Raw genomic sequence first — 13,883 nt, forward strand, 5'->3', positions numbered from 1 at the left:
CTCCTCTCCTCTCCTCTCCCCTCCCTTGTGTGCTTTCTCCTTTTTATGTATTTGTCTCCTCTTTATGTATTTATTGAATACTTAATGTGTACCAAGAACTCTCCTAAGTATTTATAATAAGTAAAATAGTCAACAGACAAAAATCTAGCTCATAGAGCTTACATTCTATAATGGGGAAGACAGGTAATAAACACTACATAAAAATGAAAGTAAATTATTTAGTATGTTAGAAGGGGATAACTAATAGAAAAAGAAGAAATTGAAACTAGTAAAGGGGATTATGAAGTCAGCAAGGACTATGTTTCTAAATAAAGTGGACAGTAACTCTCATTATGAAGGTGATATTTGAGAAATTATTTGAAGTAAATAGGGTATTAGTCCCCTGGACACTTAGAAGAAGATCACTTGGGGCAGAGACAGCAGCTAGCACAAAAGGCTTATAATGGGACCCTGAGTTCTGCAGGAATAGTAGAACCCTTCTAATTGAGGCACAGTAAAAGGACAGATCATGTTGGACTCTCTGAGTTACTGGAAGGATTGCAGTATCTCTTCTGGGTATAGTGGGATCATGAAAATTTTTTAGCTGATCAGTTTTCTGATATTGCCTATGCTAAAGCTTATTTCAGTACAGTCACTGTGGCTATTGTTGAGAATAGACGTTTTGAGGCAAAGATCTGAGTGTTTTCAACTGGAAATGATATGAAAGAGAAAAATTTGCATTTAATCAAAGTTACCAGTAATTAGGATTCCTTAGAGAATTGGGACTGAACTATAAAAAAAAGGGGAGTGTGATGCACTTCAAGAGTTTTGAATTAAATGACTGCAAAAATAAAATGGACAAAGAAGAGCTCTTTCAATGAAGTAGTGGTAGAGAAAACCAGACTGGAGTAGGAAAAAACAGAAGGTAGGAGACAAATACAAACCCTAGATCTAGACAACTCTTAAAAGATATTCCATAAAGAAGAACCAAGAAATATTTTGGTACCTGGTGGTGAAAGTATGTGGAATTGAGAAAGGCAAAGAAACAAGGGTTGGGTATATGTAAGAGTGTATATAATGATAAGCCATGGAACAAAACTAGGTAAGGAAATGAAAAGATATCTGTAGGTTAAAAGAGACTGAAAGAATAGATTAATAGATTATAATTCTAGTGGGAATCCAATGGTAGGGACCTGGAAAAAAATGAGGAAAATGCATGTGTCAGGGTGTTAGATTCCATAAATAGGGACTATGTATAGTGAGTAGTAATTACAAGGTATAGAGTATGACCATGAGAGTGAATGGTTAATAAATGGTAGAAGAAATACCCATTATTGGAGTAGAGGACAAGAAACCAAGTCTAGAGTATTCGAGGGACATACACAATGAAATTGCCAAGAATGAGGACAGATGATGTATAGAGACTAATCTGTGACACAGTAGCTGAGCTACCCAGGCATTCTTAGCTACGTAAACACAAGAACATAAAAAGTTGAATTTAAGCAAGGCTCAGTTTTGTTGAAGGAGTGCCATGGGACATAAATGTATCTGGAGCCAAAGGTAAATGCAAAAAAAAAATAGTCATAATGTTTAAGCATGGAATTTAAGGTGGATAAGGAGAGAGAATATTAAGGTAATGGGAGAAACAGTGAAAAGTTGGCATCATTGATAAATCAAAGTTCCAGTAGCATAAGATTGTATCTGTGGTTTGGAAATCAGTGAGACTAAGCTGAAAAACATGAAATAGTGGTGTTCAGAGGATGAATACATGAAATGAATAAATGCAGCCTTTTGTAAAGCATGTAAATATGTCTATGAAAAGGAAAGGTTGTGATAAGGTGAAAAGCAATTTATTCAGTGGATGGAAGAAACTAAGAGGTAAGGGTGGAGGAAGATTCATCAATTTATGTTTTAAAAATACTATATGAGGCAAGAATGTTGTTATGGGATACATTGCGTCTCCCCAAATTTCTGTTTGAATTCTAACCCCAGGTGCTTCAGAATGCAATCTTATTTGAACATGGTGTTTTTACAAAGGAAATTAATTAAAAATGAGATCATTAGGGTTAATACTAAATCCACATGATGAGTAGAATGAGGAAATTTGAGTGCAGATAGGCACAGAAGAAAGATGAAGTAAAGATATAAAGGGAAAGTGGCCACCAGTAAATCGAGAAATAAGGTCTGGAACAATACCTTGCCTCATAGTCCTCAGAAAGAGCATCCTCAGAAAGAACATCCCTATAAACACCTTGATCATGAACTTTTGGTCTCCGGAACTAACAAATAAGACACACAGTATGAAGTATTTTGTTTTGGCAAACTAAAACGAACAATATCGCAAAAATTCACCAGAATCATTAAAAAACATATAGTCTAGGGGCAATGATCAATTAAAATAATACAAAGAGAGGATCACATAATCTGAAGACATATAATTGAAAGTTGGGATATTCACAACAGATCAATAGAAAATGGTCTTAAGGCGACAACACTGAGCCTATTTACTCAACTTAAGAAGACAATTAACCTCTTTAAGACGGTTGAGGGAAAGATCTTAGGGAGAGGACAGGAACCTTCAAAGAGTTCATTTCTGTAAGTAATTGCCTCTCCACTTAATTCTTTCTTATGATCACATCCTAGTGCCAATCCTGGAACCAGATGTCAGTGTTTGCAAAATATCTAAGTAGTGACTAACAGGAGAATCCATAAGTTAGACAGAAAAATGATAAAGAAGTGACTGCAGTAACATGGAGTCACCCAATTTCTTGGGAATTTAGCAGAAATTTAATCCACAATGCAGGTATAGTGATTAGGTTACATGAAGGGAGCTATGTCTGTTACTTCTAAGCAGAAATAAGGGAGGAAAAGTTCAATGAAGATCTCATTTTTGTCACTGGACAGAGGGTCTTAAAAAGTTTTTGAATGATGAATTCACTTTTCTTTCAGAAGTAGATGACATGATTATCTCTAGAGAGTAAATGTATAAAGTATAAATCTAAGCTCACAATATTAAGATGTCAGTTATACTATATGGATTTCCTTTATTTCTATATCATTTAAATAAGTCAAATTCATTCACTTGCTTAATGAATAACTTTATATCATTACCTCCCGAAAAATTTCCCTCTGTCCTATAATATATAGATTGTATTTTACATTACTCCTCTGCTTACACTGCTAAAAATTGGAGAGAGGAAATGTGCCTACCATTTTCGATGGCTATAACATTACTTCTTGTCAGATTCTGGAACATCTGAGTTCTTCGGCCATGTAGCATTCTCCCCCCTGGGATCCACCTCTCAAAAGTCCCATCACCTCTCACCTCACCACACTTGAGACCAAGTTGCCAATGCATAAGTCTTTTGAGGACTAATCACATTGAAAACATCACATACACATTTATAAAAGTATAAGATTTCTTATCCAGGGAAACATTTATATGAGGAAAAAAAGTTAGTTTTTGGAACTCAAGATTACATATCTTGATAATGCTAATTATATCTATATATTTCATGATTAAATGATCAGTGTGTGTCCTGTATGTGACACATGCCTTTATATGTTTTGGTGTTTCAGGTACTGTGGCTATAGATTTGCAAGACACAAGCTGTAGATCAGCAAGTGGTCCTACCCTGTCTCTTCCTGTAGAGGGAAGCAAAGAATTAAGAAGACCTAGCATTGCTCCTGTTTTAGAGGTTGCAGATACATCATCAATTCAAACATGTGATCTTCTGAGTGACCAATCAGAAGATGAAACTGCACCAGATGAAGAAATTTCTTCAAATTTAGAGTATGTTTAGATGTTCTGAGGTGGAAAATTGTTTTGTGTGTGTGTGTGTGTGTGTTAATGACCTTAAATATTGTCCTTAGATACCTTACCAATAAGTAAGGAGCTGATGTTCTCACCTTGTGACCATTCTAGAATCATTCCTTCGGGGCTCTACCAAGTCACCCCTGTATTAGTCACTATCTTACTGGACTACCAAGCATGCTAAGCCCTCATGTTTCTGACTTTAAAATATATTTTTCAATTTCATTTTTCTCTAAAATACACTGTATCTGTTGAAAAAGTTTATATTCCTAGACTATAAAGTGCATTTCCATGGTTGGATTTTTTATTATAATGTGTTAGTTAGTATTACATTACACTGATCTAAGTACCTAATATATGTTACAGGAGGAAATATCAAATCAATGGATTAATTTCCTGATGAGGTTAAAGCCTGTGATCCAATCATTTCCTAAAAGCCTCACCTCTGAACACAGCTACACTGGGAACCAAGTCTTAAACACATGACCTTTCGGGGACACTAAATAGCCAAATTGTGACAATCATTTTTTTTTTATTCCACATCCATTTTGAAGTTCTATCAGTTATTTAATTATGTGTAATAGCAGCTTCCTCCATTATACTTCTCTTCCTTATCTCACTTTTAGCATTCTTTTTCATTCAGTAGAGAGCAATAATATTTTAAATTTATGAATAAAAGGATTCTCTCCTTTTCCAAGCTTCCATAATGTTACAGTATCTATCTATATTGTAGCCTACAGTAGAATCTGTTTAGCTATATTATTCCACATATTATATTGCCACAGCAAAATAGAAATCATAGTGTTCCACACCTTTACTATGGAGTCTATAAGACTTTGTTTGCTATGGCAATTCCACTTTATACTGATGTTTCAGGTGCTGTGGCTATAGATTTTCAAGACACAAGCTAAAGGCTACCCACCTTACTCTCCAGGTACAGAGATGGATTAAATAATATGGCCTGTGTTTTTTTTTTACCTGTATACTATGTATAATTACTGCCTCATAGCATTATATGAAAATTAATTGAGATAATGGAGAAAAATGCTTAGTATAGTGTTTTCTGCTCCACAAGCAACAAATAAAGAGTAATCATTGTTCTTATTAGTTTTGCTGGTATGAGTGGTATTGGTAACATCATCACCTAACATATTTCCCAGCTTTCATATAAATTCATTTAATGTTGACATGAATGAAGATAAACTGAAATATATTTCAATCTTAGAAAGATCTCTGTTTTTTAATCTTCCAAATTTTTCTTTTACATTGATTATAAGAAACTTTGAAGCATCCACAAAACTAAATCTACTTTCAAAGAAATTAATGGTCCTTGGACTCAGATATATTTGTGGGTTCGAAGATGGAAGCAAGGCACAGGCTTCACAATCAATATCTTTGAAAAAATAGCGTTTTGAAGGGTAACTGAAATTCTTGATGTTTTTGAAAATATTGAGAAGTAGAAAGTTTTTATATCTAGAGAAATGAGAGAAATTGAAATAATAATGGACATTACAAACTTCTAAATTGCAGAATGTGCTCTGTTTGACTTCTGAACCAATGATGTCAGGAAAACAGTTTCAGTTAGGTCTCACATGCATGGCTTCCCAGGTAAATTCAGTAAAATCAATAGCTTCCCTTTAAAAGAACATTGCTTTCACTAAGTTTTCTTTTATTTCCTCGTCATTTATGTTGCTACTTTTTAGAAGTCCCATTTTTTTAATCAGTGTAGCCAAAATATGCAGGTGGCTGTTTTTTAAAAGCAAACAACCTAAATGTCTTTGATAATATTTCAAGTACATTTCCAGCAAAATCTCTGTTTTTAACTAATTAACTCAATCACTTGCTTCCTTTTGGTAATGCAGCTATGGCTGATAAATATTGAAAGAGTGACACATAATAATTTATTTTGCATTAAACACATTTTGTAAATGTTAACATTCCTGGTTGTTAAAAATGTATCTACATCTTCTAAGCTGAAGGTTGAGAACCTTTTCTAGATAGAAACAACTAGTAAATAGCTGAGGCTTTATGATTCTTTTTGCAACTACTTGTTTCTATAGTTGAAGCACAGATGATACCCTAACCCAATAAATACATTAATGAGAATACATGGGTTAAAAAAAGCTATTTTATGGACACAGAATTTTAACTTCATATAATTTTTGCATGATATAAAATATTCTTTTGAATTTTTCCCAACAATTAAAAATATAAAAATCTCCCTTAAATCTCAAAATCTTGTAGTAACAGTAACCAAGACTTGATCCTTGGGCCATAATTTGCCAACACCCATTCTAAACTATGTCAAAATATAATTGCAACATAAAGAGTTACAAAATCTAACTTCATCAAAACATGGGAACATATTCAGAATTTATCAACTTAGCTTGACTTGTCCATAAGAAATGTCATATTTTGTGTCTATAGGTAATGTCTCATATTTTTTGCAGCTATGCTAAAGGCTACCCACCCTACTCTCCATATATAGGAAGTTCACCCACTTTTTGTCATCTTCTTCAGGAAAAAGTGCCATTTTGCTGCTTAAGGTTAGACAAGGTGAGCATTATTTTTTGCTGTTGTTTTCTCTGATAATAAAAGAAATTTGCAATTGCATATATTAAAACAATTTGTATAGTATTTTGACTAAAATGTGTTTAAAGGGTTTTTTTTCAAAGTGAATTTAATTAAAGTGGTTAATTTTATTTTTTATGTTTACTGAAATTTACCCAAATGCTCCATGCTTCTGCTAAATTAACAAAATGGATTAGTCAGCTATGTTTTCGAAGGGGAAAACAGAAGTGCCTAAATATCAAACCCATGAACTCTCTCAACTTTTAAAAGACTCCTGAAATCACATTGGCCAAATGTGCTTTATTTATTTACATTTTTTGCATCAAATTTCCATGTGGCATCTCTTGACATAAGATGATCTTAACATGGTAGACATAAAAATGCATTGGTGACTGGACTGGAAACTAATTGTTTTGCCTAAGGTCTCTTTTCCCCAAATTTTTATGTACTTTTCAGTTCCTGCCAGGATTATGTAGAGAAGCTGTACAAGATAGTAAAATTCAGAGAATGTTAGCATTTTTGATCTTTTTCACAATACAATTATTGAGTTGGATCTATATGAATTTTTCCTCCTAAAAAATAAGAAAACAGATAAAATGGATAACCTTACATGTCCCCTAGAGATTCAAGCATGATACTAATTTAAGGATTTATTTTACTCTAAATTTTGGAGTTGGTGTGAAAATTCCAGGTCTCTACTTACAAAGTTGCACAACATAAGCAACTAACTTAACACTAAATTTTAGTTTCCTCGTCTATAAAATTAGTATGACTTTAATATGAACTTTATAGGGCTTTTGTAAGGATTACATAAATTTGAAGGTATTTAATATAATAACACAAAAAAGTCAATAATTGAATAAGTGCTATATTCACTTTGTTGATATTGTAATTATTTATTCATACGATAAACTTTATAAATGTTGGCTGCTGCTGCCATTCTTTAGAAGGAATATTAAGAGAATATTAGAAAATTCCTGACATTATCTCTCTGAAGTTGCTTTGTAAATCTTTGCCATTGCTCCTATTCACATGGGCCCATTGAAATGGATAATTCTAACTCTCAAGGCTTTATTTCATTTCATATTTTTTACAATCTCTATTTTATGCAGCATTTGATATTTCTGACCAGCTGTGTATTTCTGGTAACATCAATAAATCCTAAATTTTAGGATGATTTACCTGCATTAATCCTGTCAACAATTAATTTTTCCTATAATTTTTGTTTTATCTGTAGCATTTTTGTTGTTTACTTAAAGAAAATTCCTAAAATAGCATATATTTCAGGCACCATGAAACCTGGACTTACTTCTGGTGGCATTCACTTCTTTCTGATATACAGTTAAAAAGTATATGGTATCAGGAGGCCAAAGATTAGAAATGATTCATCTCCAAGGGAACTGATCCAACAGAAGGCTAAGCTTTCAGGGATGATAATTGATAGGGGAGCAATAGAGGATATTTTAAAGTCAAAGACTATTCCCTGTCTCTTCACTATATTCATAACACAAAGTTTTCAGTGTTGCTAATTGGCTGGTGATATCTAGAATTAATGATTATGTGGGTAGTATGAGGCTGGTTGGAAGTGGACTTTTCTGGTAAATAGGTGCCCACTTTGACATTATGGAATGGAGTTATGCAGTTGACTCCACTGTTCTACAAAGAGTATGAGTTGGGATCAGTTTTGCTAACACTGTTCCAGTGTTGTAAGGCTGATGTCTTTAAGACTTATAAACACTAAATTTTCTGTTCTCTCTGTGATTTACCTTAATAATTGAGCTGCTTCTATATCTCCGTAAGCAATGTTGTCATTTTTTTTCTTCATTTATTTCATAAATATCATTGTTCTCAATGATCTACATCAACTACCTCCTGTTACTATTCTCCTTCTGTGACTTCTGAGTGATCTTATTTCTTAATATGGCTTCCCATCTACTTAAATTAGTAACTCTCCAAGTGTCTGTTGAAGACTTAATGATCTTGTTCTTTACCATTTTCTTTTCTCTTCATTCTTTCTTATACTTCAGATTTTTTTTCCTGGATTCATTTTCCTGCTGCGTAGATTGCAGCCATTAGAATTTCTATTTAAATAGATTTTGTTGTCAAATGTTTCAGTTATGATTTCCCTTGAAATGTCTTTATTTTGCCCTCCTTCTTGAAAGACCATCTTGTTTGGTGTTCAATTCCAGACTATCAGTTTTTTTCTCAGCACTTCAAGAAGTTTATTTAATGACTATCATGCCTCTTGCACTGTTGAAAAGTCAGCTGTCATTCAAATTGTTGTTCCTTATGGGTAGGTCCTTTTCCCCCCCTGTGACTCATCTTAAGATCTCATTTTCTTGGTAGTTCCAGACTTTCATTATGATGTGATGACTATGTATTTCTCTCTGTTGGAAGTGGGATTCACTGAGTTTCCTGAGGATTGGAGGTTTATTTTTTTGTTTGTTTGTTTTTTCACTTATAGAAAATCCTCAGTCATAACCCTATGCTTTGTGAACTTTACTGTAGACAATTTTCTTAAAACTGACCAGGAAGTTGGAAGAACTTAAAATGTAATATGAATTAATAAACGAAACTGTATCACAAAAATGACAAAGAAAGAAAGCATTTACTTGAATAATGCTACTTTCTGATTCTTATCTCCTTGTCAGTTATTCTGATTAAATGTTTGTTTCCTATTCTCACACGGTCTTCCAGGTCTTTTAATTTTTCCATCTTACTTGCTATATCTTTCCTTCTGGGTCTTGCCTTTTGGATAATCTCTTCAACTCAGTCCTGCAGTTGATCCCTTCAGTAGCACAGTTTAAGAGAATATATAGAAATAGATGCAATATTATTTTTAACATCTGCCTTGAATATTTGAAATAGCCTATTTTGTTCATATTTTAAGTTCTTTCTTTTATTTCTTTAAACCTCTTAACCATGCATAGTTTATATTCTGAACATAATAACAGCAAAAACTATAATCTTTGTGGTCTAATTATCTTGTCTATTGTTTCTGTTTATTCTTGGTGTTTCACTTCCGCCAGTGTTTTATGATTTTTTTTTCTTAAGGAATAATGGCAAAGAATATTCCAGATGTGATGAATCCATAGAGAACTAATCTGAACCCAAACAAATAAAAACAGCTCCAAGTACATCGGTAAAGAAGTGAAAGGACAGAACACCAAAGCAGTTTTCTATAAAGATCATTTAAGTTTAAAATAGTCTTGGTTTAGTAATGTTAACTCCAGCAAATTCTAGACTCAGGAAATAGTGAAGTGCCCTTGAGCTAAAAATGAGCTTTGGTAATATGTGCTTCTGGTTTGTTGGTTTTATTGGTATTATTATTATTTTGAGTATTTGCATCATTATCTTGAAAGCTCAGCTAGGTATTTAGGAGGGATTTTGGTTGTTTTGTTTTATTTCATTTTCTGTTTTATTTAATTTCATTTTTTTAGTCTGTCACTTCAGGTGTTCAGTACTGGAAATATCCTTAAGGTTATTTAATTATAATATTGCTATATTTTTGGAAATGAAAGTTATAGGTAGGTAATGTTTCAGTATTAGTTCCCAGATGTCACTTAGCAGCAGCAAGTGTCACATAATAGTAGGACTTGAGCACACACACATTGCTCCTCTTTCAACAGCAAGCTACCTATTTACCTATTTACCTTGCCCATGCACACTTTTGTTTCCTAAGTCAAGTTGGAGAACTGGGCACAGACAAATGTAACTATTTTTAAATTTGTTACAAATTGAGGATTTAATTAATTAATTTTACATTTCCAGATATCCTAAATTATTTTACCAAATTTTAGTGGAGTTTAAAAATGGCATTTCTTTGTATAATTTTTCTTCTCTAGAGTTGCCAGCATAACTACTATGAGGACGCAAAAGCCTATGGATTCAAAAATAAACTAATTATAGTTGCAGCTGAAACAGCTGGAAATGGATTGTATAATTTTATTGTTCCTCTCAGGGCATATTATAGACCAAAGAAAGAACTTAATCCCATAGTACTGCTTTTGGATAACCCGTAAGTATATTTTAAAATACACAAACAAGACAAAGAGTTTTTAATATCATATTATGTATATAAAAATAATTGACTTTAATTTGCAAATAGCATTTTAAATCAGACACATTATGGGACATGATTCATTGGGAGATATAGTCTCTGCTGTGATATGTAAAAGTCATAAAATATGGTTATGTTTCACAAATACTACTTAAAACATAACTGGAATGCTCTGAGAATTTTACATAAAATTGCTTTCCAGTGGTCATCTACTGGAAACAGGCCACTGAAATAATGGGAAGCAGGCCACTAAAATAATTACTGTAATTTTCCTTAAATTAATCAGCTAGCCTGAAAAATCTCTGCCAAAACTGGATAATTTTGTTTTCTTTCTAAAGAACTATTAATTATCAGAGAAGCATTTATTGATCCATTTTTATATGTTATACTATGGACATCATCATGTGTTATTAATATACTACTGTTAAAACATACATTCTATAACATATATTAATAGAAATAATACTTTATCATGTATTTATTTTGATACTATTGGATTGACTTACTTTTGTTAAACAAGACTACATGAGTATTTTTGAAATTCTTCTGCAAATATAAATATAAGTCACTGAATGTGATATTCAAAGCCATTTTATTCTAAAATTATACTATTTCTTTCTATGCCAGGCAATTAATAACAAGTGGTCCTTAGATCAAAGTCTTATTTGGGGCTTTTCCCTCTTTCCTCATCCATTCCAAAATGATGCTAATTTCCAAATAAATGAGGCCAAATATTATTGCCTTATCTCTGTGTTTTAAAAATATCAAGAGAAGATCCTCAGAACAGAGATATTTCCCCCAAAATATTATAACTTCATTTTTTTCTGAATATACCAATATCAAAATTCTCATTGATATATCCTTTTTTTCAATATCTTCACAATGGTTAATTTACATGTTGAGCACATTTGTAGAATTTTAATTTGAAGAATTTTCAGGCTTAATGATGCAGTGACTTTGTAATACCTCTTTGCCATCTAAGGAAAGGGTGGGCATGGAGGAACAGAAACTTGGATACAAAGCCAGAAGAAATAAAAGCATATTAACCCAAATTTGAGGAGAAGAAAATTTGGTTTGTGGGATGACTATAGCAATAGAGTGGTTGCCAATCTCTTCCCAAATCTTTTGAACACACCCTAAATTCTGAAGTTTCTGTGAGGGAAAGGTATAAAGAGGCTAGAAGAGCTGGCACAGCAGAGATTCTTACTTACCTATGTGAACTTAATCTTGTCAGGTGTTTACTCTGTTGATGGTGTGTCCAGTCCCTTCAAAACAGAATTTTAAGATAGGAATTTAGTTGAATTGATGGTCTGGAAGTAGCCTCATCTTGGATGATTGGCTCAAGCAAGATCAGTTCAAGCCCCACGGCACAGAAAGAAAGATATAGAGAAGCTTGAGTTGAAGCAAATGGAGCTATACCTGTAGCATCCTTCTGATAGGGCTAAGGGAAGAAACTCCCCATTTCTCTTCTTCATGTTACTTAAAGATGAGATTTCTTGTCCTGATAATGTAAAGCTCCTGCCGAAAATTTATCTGTCCATAGTTGGAAGTGGAATTCTCTTTATGAAGTGGAGATAGACTCCTCTGATTCAATCTCCAGACCATCTAAATAATACCATCTGAGAATCACAAATTTCCGCCCCCCACCCTTTTCCACCTTGTCCCATTTTGCAGGAGCTAAGGATCCATTCACATGTACCCTTAAGTAAATTTCAAAGTAGTTTTATCAAGTCTGTCCTTTGCTGTTTGATTTTTAATAAACAGGTTACTATCATGTCTCTATGGAATGATTGATTTTTATATTGGGATTATAAAGGCAGGTGGTTCTTTCTACTGTCTTAGTTCCTAAATTTGGTCAATTGTTACAGAAAAATCTGAAAATTCTCCTTCCTTAAATTACTGACAAAATGGTTGATATTTCTGTACAAATAAAAATGTAGTTTTTAATCAGAGAAATTTTATCTGAATAATACCATAGCGATCATTTAATAAAGTTAATAAACTTTACCTCCATTCTTTATATAATTATTATAGCTATTGAGTATTTAGTTACATGTTCATTATTATACCAGGCATTTTACCTGTATTTCTATATTTTATTCCATAAGAAATACATTACATAGAGATTTGGCTCAGAGAGCTCTATATATTGCAATGTAAGCATCTAAATAAGCTAAAGTCTAAGTGACTGTGATACATACATTCTGTCTCTAAAAGATGATATAAAACAGATCCAAAGAAGTTATATGACCTTTACCAAATAAATTCTAGAATTAGAACCTCTAAGCAATCTCTAGCTCACTGTTATTTCAGGTGTAATCATATTTAACTTAGAGTTGTTTGGTACATTAAAAATACATATTCCTTGTAAATTGTTTCTAAAAGCATGGATATATTTTATCTTCATATTAATTTTGCATTAAAATTTACATTAGCCTTCCTAATAGCTTACATTTTGGAAACCAATAGTTAATGAGAAACTGCTGTAGGATTCTTGTAGGGTTCAATTCATTCTTGTAGGATTTAATTTATTCTTGTAGGGTTTAATTGATTCTTGTAGGGTTTAATTCGTTCTTATGTATTATGATTATTTCATTTTATTAAGTTATAAGTTCAAAGTTCATGCTGTAAATTTTATTAGCTTCATGTGTGCTTTTCAAAAGCGGCGTCTAACATTTGTATTTGATTTCCTCTGTTCTTTGAGGCAAGAATGAGGAAACAAAAACTGAACACCAGTAAATAATGTTTCTGGAAATTTTATTCAGTCCTTTTCTTCCCCCTTTTAAACGATAAGGCACACTTTGCTCTGAAATGGCTAATGTTTTGCAATTCACCTTAAAATAGTTTAAAAAAGATGTTCTCTTTAAAATATTTCCATGTCATAAAAATTTATGCAATAATGATTGAATACACTTCTACAACTATTACTTAGTTTGGGGGGTTTGAGAGTTTGACTCTATTTTAAATTCCTGTAAACACTGCTGAAAATAATATTTGATACATCACTATTTAGGAAATTCAGTTAATTTAATATAACAATCAGTAACAGATCATAAGTATGAAATTTAAAAATGTTAATTGAATTTACCATATACACAAATATAATATGGTGAAATAATGGTTTACAGTATTTCTATACACAAAGACTTCTATAGGTCCAATTGTAATTAAATGAAATGGTCATATTGAAAAACATCATTTGCTTAGTTTATTATAGCAGTTCTAATATTTCTGCAGTTCATTAGAACTGGTGTCATTTCTGATTGACTGGCCGTCTGTTGTGTTGGCTCCATTGCCTCATCAATGTCAATATTTTGATAATGGTTCCTACACGGAAGGTCATCTAGTCATTTGATAATACCAGAAAAGCAAGTTAAAAGCTGAAATCTGTTACCCAGAGGTACACAAAGATGAAGTGGAAAATCCAAGCTTATGCTATTCATTTTTACCAAAATCTTT

General features: G+C 32.6%; 1 protein-coding gene across 8 annotated transcripts in view; it reads left to right on the forward strand.

The window, feature by feature from the left end:
- Positions 1–13,883, forward strand: part of Kcnt2 (potassium sodium-activated channel subfamily T member 2) — a 361,454-nt gene that overhangs the window by 258,875 nt on the left and 88,696 nt on the right. For all 8 annotated transcript variants that reach the window (XM_048809800.1, XM_048809801.1, XM_048809804.1 and 5 more), the window contains 3 exons: positions 3,559–3,772; positions 6,244–6,349; positions 10,210–10,382. In XM_048809800.1, coding sequence (XP_048665757.1) covers positions 3,559–3,772; positions 6,244–6,349; positions 10,210–10,382 — 493 coding nt within the window. The remainder of the gene's footprint in view (positions 1–3,558; positions 3,773–6,243; positions 6,350–10,209; positions 10,383–13,883) is intronic.

The sequence above is a fragment of the Marmota marmota genome, unplaced genomic scaffold, assembly GCF_001458135.2.
Source record: "Marmota marmota marmota unplaced genomic scaffold, marMar, whole genome shotgun sequence".
Taxonomy (NCBI): Eukaryota; Metazoa; Chordata; class Mammalia; order Rodentia; family Sciuridae; genus Marmota; species Marmota marmota.